General features: G+C 43.3%; 1 protein-coding gene and 1 long non-coding RNA gene across 2 annotated transcripts; both read left to right on the top strand.

Moving 5' to 3' along the window:
- The first annotated feature begins 1,601 nt into the window (after positions 1 to 1,601).
- Positions 1,602 to 4,948, top strand: LOC136426967 (UDP-glucuronosyltransferase 2C1-like). Its single transcript, XM_066415686.1, has 4 exons — positions 1,602 to 2,503; positions 2,647 to 2,866; positions 3,222 to 3,448; positions 3,578 to 4,948. The coding sequence occupies exons 1-4, from the start codon at positions 1,631 to 1,633 to the stop codon at positions 3,959 to 3,961; spliced, it is 1,704 nt and encodes a 567-aa protein (XP_066271783.1). The 5' UTR covers positions 1,602 to 1,630; the 3' UTR covers positions 3,962 to 4,948.
- Positions 4,949 to 7,080: 2,132 nt separating this feature from the next.
- Positions 7,081 to 9,711, top strand: LOC136426753 (uncharacterized). Its single transcript, XR_010754345.1, has 3 exons — positions 7,081 to 7,163; positions 7,755 to 7,829; positions 9,665 to 9,711. It is a non-coding gene; the product is annotated as an uncharacterized lncRNA (long non-coding RNA).
- Positions 9,712 to 10,721: the final 1,010 nt, after the last annotated feature.

Genomic DNA, 10,721 nt, shown 5'->3' with positions numbered 1-10,721 from the left:
AAAACACATGGATTGATATGACATTCCTCTCTGTTATTCGGTCATGTACTTGTGTCTTCTATACTAGAGTGCTGGTACGTTGTATATGGAAATGGGCAAATATTGGAACAGTGTATATGTACCTCATTCACCAATTCATTGTCTTGTTGGAAAGATTTTTATCTCGACATCTGTAAGGATTTTAACACAAAAACAGCCAATATTTATCTTTATATAGATAATTTTTAAGCTTTGAGAACAGTATGTATGAATGACAGTCAATGATTTTGTATTGCAAAAGGCAATACTGATCGCACAATGTCAGATACAATGTGGCCATCGCAAAGTAAAATGTTAATCAAAGGATTATACTGTTGTTCTTGTCTTCATTCTACTTTTTTCTCCTATGTTTCTGGGCAACAAAGGCTGTGTACATGGGGCGGGGTTGAATAATTTATATTTCCCCGTCATTCCTTAAAAAGAATACAAAAATTTCATCAAAGCATTATTTTGGTTTAAGACAAATTGACATCGGTCTGTTCAGAGACTATTTTTACAATTAAAATGTACATTACCAGCCAAAGTAAAGTGCACTTAAAGTCAGATCACCTTGAATTCGGAATGATAATCTTAGCACAGAAGGCTTAACAACGGCACCAAAAACCTTACAGATAGATCATGCAAATCAGGGCTTGATTTGCATTACCAATAAGAAAATGTTTTATAATGTTTAGTCCTAATCATGGAAGCCCTATCCTAGCACAGAAGGCTAATACAGCTTTTTCTTACTGGTAATGAAAATTGAGCTCTGATTTTCCCAATCTATCTCTTAGGTTTTTGGTGTCGTTTGTTGGGACTTCGACTATGGACCACCTAGCGGCTTTCCCTGGTACTGCAGCAGAACTTCTGTTTTCTATATCTCATGTCCTGGACATGCTACGGCAGGAATTAGCCATTGGGCTCTTGAAGAAGGTATAGGTTTGAGCCCCCTATCAGCTATGGATGCAAACACATGGTTCACGTCACACTCAATATCTTTTAGACGTCTATGAAGGAGCTCTCGTGAACCCCAGACATTAGTACCGCCCTGTGTGTGAATAAAGTAGAACTACAACTACGCCGTCAACATTGTTATGTCGAGGCTGATTGGTCCGCTAAAGTACACTGACCAATCAGTGAAGATTGTTTGGTCTGCGGAAAATTAACACTAAAAGCGCACGGAAAAAAATTCCATGGTCCTTTATATCATAATACTCCGTTTTGATGATTCTTAAAGTCTCATTTTTCTGGTGTCGATATTCAGTTTCTTGGCTCTTCCGTTTCAAGCACTTACAACACGCCAGATATGGAATACGAACAGCTTAGACCAACACCGACAATGTCCGCTCGGCCACACTAGCCGAAGACCCGTGTAAACGTTATCGAGGACGATCAGTGCATTGTGTACCTAACCTGGTTAACGTTACTCATCGCTATGGCCCTAACGCAAACATCAAATACCCGGCCTCGGGCATGCCGGATATGATTGGTCCAAAAGCGACCAGTTTCGTATGGACTACCAATCGCATCTATATGTTATACATCCAAATCACTGACCTAGATACAGGGCGATCAGACAGCAGTTCACAAAATTTGGAAAGAATCAAGCAACATGGGAACTGGGCCGAAGCGTCGATGTTTCGTCATCCTGCTAGTTTTCCTGTGTTTTCTGATCAGACACAGGAGCAGCGCAGAGAAGGTTCTGTTGGTACCTCTGCCAACTGCCAACAGTCACTGGATGGCTCTGGCTAAAATTGGTCGTGCTTTGGTGGACAAAGGTCATATCGTCACTGTGGTTGTTTCAGAGGACATTGTAGAAAAACGGCGGACAGACTGGCCTGACTTTCAGTTTGAAGCATTCCAAGACAAAGGAACCCATACAAGGCTCCAGGATATGCAAGACCAAGCGTTTTCCTCGGCTAAAGTATTGTCTCTTTATAAATTTATTGAAGTGATCGATGGCTATTCAGAAGAGTCCAAACAATACTGTTCCGTGTTATTGGGTGACAGAAACCTGTTGGATCGACTGAAAACATCCCAGTGCAGTGTTGTCATTTCTGATTCCTTCTTTCCGTGTGGTGCTATCCTCTCAGCCCATCTAGACATCCGTGTCCCCCACATCGCCGTTACCCTTGTAGAGCTTTACTTACTTGACGAAAAAGCTACCGGTGTACCGCTGCCTCTGTCGTACGTGCCGTCTATAGCTACCGATTTTACCGATGATATGACCTTTGTACAACGACTTCAGAACATTGTCTTGTCTACTCTTGATAGCACGATTTCACCTTGGGTTGCGGGTAGGCTCTATGATGAACTGGTCCATAAGTACATTGGTGAGGAAGAAACCATTCAGAGCGTGACGTCACGTACGGACTTGTGGCTTTATTGTCGAACCGACAATGTGCTGGATTATCCTCGTCCCACCATGCCTAACATGGTTCAGGTTGGGGGACTGAACGTCCGCCGCCCCCACCCCCTTTCTGAGGTGAGTTCTTTTACTACCCGCGAGCCGCAAATACATGTATCATATAGGAACTGTCGGGAAAAACGCTCTATTCAAATCAGCTTAATTCGACAATGGTGGGCGTCGAATAAATTCACCAGTATGTCTGATTCATCTTTCCACAGGACATGGAAGCGTTTGTCCAGAGCTCTGGAGACGATGGAGTGATTGTAGTCAGTTTCGGGTCGATGGTCAAGACGATGTCGACGGAGAGACGAGAAGTCTTCGCGGCAGCCTTCGCCCGACTCCGACAGAAGGTGGTGTGGCGGTACCTGGGAGAGAAGCCGACCGGTCTGGGCAACAACACCAAACTACTGGCCTGGCTGCCTCAGAACGACCTGATCGGTAAGATCATCTTTATAAGACAAAGCTGTTAAAAGTTGACGCAATAAGGGGAATACAGCAGTTATGTATGATATACTTTGATCACTTTAAAATCCCTATCTCAAAAACGCATTCATAGACCTGAGCCCGTACCTTTACCTCCGGGAAGGAGCTTCAGCTCCAACGAGAGGTATTGTTTTTATTGGTTCTGTTTGTCTGCTCATGTTATAGCCCTTGCTATGGTGAGGGCTTTGGTATTATGAATTCACAAGAAGACATTCTACGGATCGTGGACTTTTTTATCAATAAGGTTTTATAATCTATGTATTACATTTGCGGACAATTTGCTAAATGCTTCTTACTGTGTTTGTCGTAGCCCACCCAAAGACCCGAGCTTTCATCACTCACGCTGGATCGAACGGACTGTACGAGGCCCTTCACCACGGCGTGCCCATGGTCTGTCTGCCGCTGTTCGGGGATCAGCCCGCCAACGCCGCCCGGGTGGTGGCCAGGGGACTGGGGGTGAAGTTGGACTTCAGCACGGTCACCGCCGAACAGTTGTACCAGGCCATTCTTCATGTTGTCACCAACAACAGGTACTGCTGATGTTTCATGGGCGGTGCAGGGTTTGGTACACATTAAACAAACTAAACACACGCATACCTATATTGTACATTGTGTACGGATATACTTATTTGCAACAGCAACGTTATCCTTACACATTTGTGAAATATGATTTTGCATACTATATGTGAGGTAAACGCAGGCAAACATTCTTTATACTCAATAATTAGATTTATAAGTTTTTCTACGTTTTATGTCCTATTTCGCAGCTACCGGGAGACCGCAATCCGCCTGTCCCGCCTACACCGTGACCAACCCCAGTCACCCATGGAGCGGGCCGTCTGGTGGATAGAACACGTCATCAAACATGGCCGACTACCCCATCTCCGCGCACGCGCCGTGGAGCTACCATGGTACCAGTACTACCTGCTGGACGTGGCTGTGTTCCTGTTTGGCGTCTGTTCAGCTGTCCTGGGTACCGTGTGGTACAGCTGTTCGTTCTTCTGTAGGACGATTTGCTGTAAAAGTGGAGCCAAGTTGAAGTCTCAATAGACACCTAGCTGTTAGATACATCTGGAATTATGCAAATAATGTTAGGTGATAGAGGTAAAGCAGTCATCCTCAATGGAGGTGAAGCATGATGTTTTTCAAGTAGCTAGTGGTAGTGCAATGTGGCTTCGTTGCGTCTCACGTTTTGTTTGGTGATAAGATGCCAATTGTCATTGAGATTATCCTTTACTGTATACACGGTAAATAAAGATATATTGTAATACTCTTACCCAACTAAGTTCCAAAATGTACTGGACCAAGTAACGTAGGCGCTAGTTCTAGAGTGTAATGACAATGCAAATCGCTACGATCTAGGAGTCTAAGAATTAAATACTTAGCTAGGGCAACACTGATTTGATTTTGTGGATTACAGCCTCTGGACACCCCAAAATTGATGTAAGCGAACGGTCAAAAATCTAATTGATGATGGACGTTGTAGTTGAACACACAGAGCAGTTTATCACATGATAAGCAATAAATCCTCTTGATGAATAATAGATGTACAAGTGCGGAAAGATAGAGTGTATGTACACCGACAACCAATCTTCAATCTACAAGTTAGCTTTTTTTATTAAACTTAAGTGTAATTGCCAAAAGTTATTGTAAGAGTCTAAATTGCTGGTTTCCTTGCACCAAATCCCGTACAGGTAGAAATTTTACATTTGTAACCACAAGGGGAAATACTTTGGCAAGTGGTTGTATGTGTAATCCTGGAACTGTTAATAACAATTGAAGTAGGTTTTCAGTACCAAGGACAGCATCACCCCAGAGGGGTAGTTGTGCGATTCGGGTTTCAATTTGGCTTCAGCCAAGAAAAAACTGATTTATGCAATGAACATGAGGGTAATGAAGCGTCACAAATTGACCGGCTATGGTATTACAGCCAGACAAAGTCTATTTTTAGCCATGACCAAGCGCCGCTCAATGACGAGTAACAATACTCCTGTCGGACAATATCTAATTCACGCAGGAACCATGACGGTACCGAAGCGCCGCCCAGTGACGGATGACGGTACTTCAGCCAGGCAACATCTAAATTGAGCTATGAACATAGTGGTACTGAAGCGCCGTCCAGTATGGTACGTTATTCAGTGAGAATTAGAAGTACAATCGCCTGTCACTGGGCTTCGCTTCGGTACCGTCATGGTCATTGCTCAATTGTTCGAATGGAGTAATGTCGCTAGTCGCTGGACGATGCTTCGTTGTCGTCATGGTCATTGCTCAAATCAGTGTTTGCCTTGACCTAAACCAACTTTATGTAACAGAGGAAGAGACGTCGCCTCAAAAAGCTCGGGTTTAAGCTTGCCCTGCGAGAAAAGTAAATATTGCAGCGAAGTGGAATTTGGATACATGGTAGATGGGATCTTTTGGAAGAGTGGAGTGAAATCATATGACAGTGTATGCAAATCAAGGAAGATATAAAAACGACAAGACGATAATTGTATGCTGACGATCTGTTTTACATGCATTTATATGGCACTCGATCGGAATGTTACAGTCTGGGTTTTAACCCGTAATTAGAAAAGTAAGTATTCTGTGAACACCTTTCATTTTTGGAGTCTGGCGTCGAGGTCAAAGATACTAATCTGACATTTCCAATCGCAACCTGAATGGGCCGACGTTCCATTTGTTCTGATTGGTCCGACGTTCCGTTTGTTCTGATTGGTCCGACGTTCTTTTATTTTGATTGGTCCAACGTTCCGATTGTTCTCCCTTTGTCATCTAATAATAATAATAATAATAATGACTGTTCTTGGTCAAATCGATATATCTATGTGCTGAGATTACAATTTGACCAAATCAGTGTACATCTTTGCCCAATCCTGTTTGTTTCTAGCTCTTTTTCGGAGGTATTTCAGTACGTGGGTTTCCGTTCTAATGTTCATTTTCATGTACAGTTTACAGTCATCTATGAGGCTGCTTAGGAGCCCCTCGCGGGGCCTCCCTTGTCTCGGTGTAAGTTTTTTACTGAATGCAATGTTTAGCACTTTCTGTGGCGGAGAGTCTTCTGGCGTACGGAGAATGTGACCAAAGAGAAACCATCTGCGACGGTGGACTTCGTTTTGTAGTGGTGATGTTCTACACTTGTTGTACAACTTGACGTTGCTGATGCAGTTGGGGTAGATGTGACCTGTTAGACGTCTCAGTTGTTTCCGGTGCCATGAGTCAATCTTATACGCAAGCTGCTCGGTGAGTCCCCATGTCCCGGCGTTATAAAGTATCACGGGTATAACATAAACTTGGAAGAGTTTTAGCTTGAGTTCTAACGAGATGTGTTGTGTCCCCCACATACTCCTTTGTCATCTGATGTTCGAGAACTCCCCGTCTGTACCGCTCACTTTCTGAGCAACATGGCGAAGAAAGCAGGACCGAAACCGTCTTCCCCTGTGGAGAAGAAGTCTCTCAATGGGAAGAAGAAGCCGGGAAGAGCATCACGGTTGCTGTCAGCATTTTTGACGCTGTGTACCTGTGGTCTCATCAACCGAAAGAAACAGACGAATGACGAAGAAGAGGAGTACAGAAAAGGTAACCTCAAGCATGAGCTGCTAAGGACGTTATTTTTTGTGTTCTCACTGAGTTGTATTTTAAAAGCCTCAAGTTTGAATTGAAGACACGGAATTATATGCCTAAATTTATTCAGTATCTCTAAGTCACGTGACCCAATATCAAAAATGTTTTCTTAAAGTTATATGCATATGTTATATGTTTTATTAGTCTAGCAACGACGGTGAATTTCACATGTGAGTTTTGTGAGTTCTGAGATATGTCAATAGTCAATACAACTTTATATCAGGTCATCAAACGGCCTCAACTAGATTGTAATGTGGTGGAGGTTAGCTCTGGCTAGACTTTCCTCTGCAACACATTGTAGACCGGCAGAGATTCTTGTAAAAGTCTGTTAAATAGACATTTAACTGTAACTTAGGAAGAATGGTACATACTAATGTTTTGTTCAGTATATTCCCATGTTTGTGTACGCCACATGTTGTGGCATGCCTCACAAAGCAGGCTTCGAGGAAAAATGAAAACAAGCTTAAGGTCTATAACTTTCGGGGAAAGGAGAATCAGTTTTGACAATGTCGCTAAACGACGCTTTTCACAGTAGCCTCCACGGACACCGCTCCACCGCCCGTCCCCGCCGAGCCACTAGTGCCGTACTCAACCGATGTCCCGTCCTCGGTAGGAGACGTCGACGTCGTTACCGGTATGTACTGGGACGTGCTCAGATAACCACACCTCCACTACCGAGTATGAAGAAAACTGTGGGAACATACGTTAGCACAAATTAGTTTCTACTCGATCTCCAAGCAGACATGCCGGTGGCAATGACAGTGTCCAAAGGGAAAAACAGTGTCCAAATAGTGTTTGCCCCTTGGATACTGCCATTGCCACTGGTAGAACTGCTTGGAGATCAATCAGAAGACCGGCAAGGCGTCAACATTTCTGTTTGAAGTGCCGACGTGAAATTCTTGCGTAATTGAAAGACAAAGTAAATGTACTGGAATCCTGTGAAAGACAGGATATTTCTACGTTTTCTTACGTTTGCCACAGAAAATGTTGAACATAACTGTTTGACTTGAATTTTTATGCAGTATACTTAATAACTTGTACCAAACCTCTCGGCACTATTTCTGTACTGCAAGCCAATTAACCAAACTTTATACTTAAGATAGTGACACTTGTATGGCTACAAGTAAATCACAGCCATCTTTCGAATAAGGCAAATTAAGTCAATATACCAGTAATAACCTCACGACCACTATAACAAAAAATGTTTTATATTCTTTACATACAGATATTCTGAACAAAGTGATTGAAAACGTGGTGGCCCAAACAGAACTCAACATCACAACAGGATTCCAACTGAACGGTAGGAATATTGCCCGAACTTCAACTGCCTATTAACGAGAGAATAGGTAGCGCTACTTCACCTAACTTCGCAGGGTAACATATAACATTGGGTAACATAAATTCGCCATTTTTCCGATAATGGTTGACTAAAATCAATCTAGCAGAACAATAAACCATCTTTTTTTCTATTATTCTGTCAGTATCATGTACTATCTTTGCACTAATCATATATATGGTAGATTTTGTCTCTAGTCGTGCTGACACCATAATATTTCAACTTGAAACTACCGTCCGCCGCACGCACAATGACGGTGTTGTCAGACAGGTGTGAACATTATTTCGGGAGAGAAGATTCGTCTTGAATATATTACCGCTAATTACATTTTATACAGCAGCTATTCGTTCCATCCTTGGCTTGAGGAGAGTGCTATGGATATAGACGTGTCCAAGTAAAAAATACACGAAAAAACGGCCGTACCGCACACACTGGCAGGCCTTCGGGAACATCCCGTTTGTTGAGTCGGTAGAACGTCACTCAAAGTCGATCCCCACCGTCATGGCAACGTGTACATTATTCATGAAAAGTTAGCTGGATGCCGTAGCAATGGTTATACTACTATGTCCATGTGTTCCTTGTTGTGTTAGGAGCAAACTTTGAGGAAAATATCGTCTTCAGTCCACTATCACACGCAACATTTAGACAAAAAAGTGTTCCTCACAAACCTTTGTCGTCTGCTTGACGACAGGATTCTGGGTAATAATATGACGGCGGGAAAATACACGGCCGTAGGTTGTAGCAACAAAGAGGAGTTTTGATGATTGATCACACTTAGAATCCAGTTGCAGGTTAGCAAAAGAGATTGTAATAAGTTGTCTTGTAAATAATTGTGTTTAGCAGGCAGGAGATGTGACATTTGTCTTATAAACCAGCGAACAACCGTGCAGTGTGATTCTCCCACGAAGCCCCCAGACTCTGTCAATAAGGGACGGAGAGTTTTTGACGTCGCCAACTTCTAATGCATGGTTATCGAAGCTTTTCAGCCAGTGTTCTGAATACGTTTGTCTATCCGGTTTACATTGCTGGCGTTATAACTGATTTTGCATCTAGCACATATCCCTAAATACCCCGTTTTCAAAAAATCGCGAATTTAAGTACCCCGCGAATTTATGTTACCAAACGTTATACGGGATTTCTAAAAACGTGATATATGATAGATGCAGCATCAATAACATGATGGTATCAGCAGCAAATATAACATGTATAGGGTCATACAGCGTGACAAAGGTAATGTATGATATTGGCATCTAACAGAAAATTATTGTTTATTGTGTTGCCAGATTGGTTTCAATTAGATTTTATCGGAAGGAACTCGGTTTTATCGGACTTCGGTGAAGTAGCGTTAAATACCGTACATTTTTTGTGTCAATATGTCCAAAATACCTTAAAATTGGTAAATTAGTCATAGACGACTCCAACATTGCCGCAAGCTTCTCACATCTCACCAAACAACAAAATCATCTTCTTTCTTGAGTCGTCCAATCCGTTCATCTACCAAAACGTTGGACAATTCAACTCCTAGTATTGCATACAGAAAGGAAGTCAAGCCCTTTAGATGTCTTAGGTAGATTTAGATCAAGAATAGTAATCATTCCGAATTTATCTATGTCTTTCATTCTTCTTGTAATCCATATTGTTTTGCTTTGCAAGTAATCTCATAAAAATCAATTGCATACTAGACTGAAAAGCAAAAGTAACATAGTGCAATGTCAGTGAGTTTGCTGAAGACTCTACATTTTTATATTGATTTTCTTTTTTTTCACAGCTGATTCATGATGAGATTCTTGCTTTCACAGATCCCGCACCCATCCTGACACCGAGCACCCCACCGCTTCCGTCTGCCCCTATGTTCATATCCACCCCCCTCTGCCACCCGGATGTACCTCCCTATTCCTCGACAACACCAACCCCCCTCTGCCATATGTCCCCCTGCCTGATTACCCCCCCTGGACGCTCGACGTCCCGTCCCAATCCATCCCCTCTGTCCCAGTCTCCACCCCTAGTGAACTAGACCCCACCGCCCTCCCTTTTTACCCCAGCTCATACACCGCCCCTTCCCAGTCCACCCCCTCTGTTCCCGTCTCCACCCCTTCTGCACTGAACCCCACCGCCGCCCCTTATTATCCCGCCTCAGACACCGCCCCTTCCCAGCCCATCTCACAGTTCCTCGACAACACCAATCCTCCCCTGCCGTACGCCCCCCTCCCCGACTATACGCCCTGGTCACCACAGACTTAAGCCCCTCCCACACCGTCCCTTCCCACTCCAACCCATCTGTCCCTGTTCTGTTTAAGATGTAACTCATGATCAGCCGCGACCCTTTTTATCCAGCTCCTACATTTTGGCCATCCGTCTACGTTTTCCTCCTCTCTGTTATTTAAGTTCCCATATGGTCCCATTTCAATTATCCATTTCGTCAAAAGACGAGTCCCCCCCCCCCCAAAAAAAAAGAATGATAAAAAAGACCTCAGAATCGTATGGAGAAAAGAATTAGCCCGTGACTGCCCCAGTTTTGCAACAAGTACAGAGATGTTAGGAATGGCAGGCTGGAGGCTATGTGCTTTGATGGGCAGAAACGCTTGTGTCAAAGGGCATCAGACATCATTCTGGTGGGGCTGAGAGAGTGCCAGGTTGCAAATGCAGCTGTGGTCCTGAAGTACAAAGCTGTTGAGGCACTGAAACCGAAGTTGTTTTTGGTGTTTGTCCATTTTCAATTAATGATCGTCACAACACACAAGTCAGAAATTAGCATACAGTAACATTACAGTACCGTGACAGTAGAGCAGCATGCAGTAGTAATGTCAAATGGGTTCTCCCCTGAATCATGAAGTGCCGCTAATTGAAAAATGTTGG

This window comes from Branchiostoma lanceolatum, chromosome 2 (genome assembly GCF_035083965.1).
Source record: "Branchiostoma lanceolatum isolate klBraLanc5 chromosome 2, klBraLanc5.hap2, whole genome shotgun sequence".
NCBI classification, from domain to species: domain Eukaryota; kingdom Metazoa; phylum Chordata; class Leptocardii; order Amphioxiformes; family Branchiostomatidae; genus Branchiostoma; species Branchiostoma lanceolatum.
Note: the sequence above shows the minus strand (reverse complement) of the source record. Positions and strands in the feature narration are given on the sequence as shown.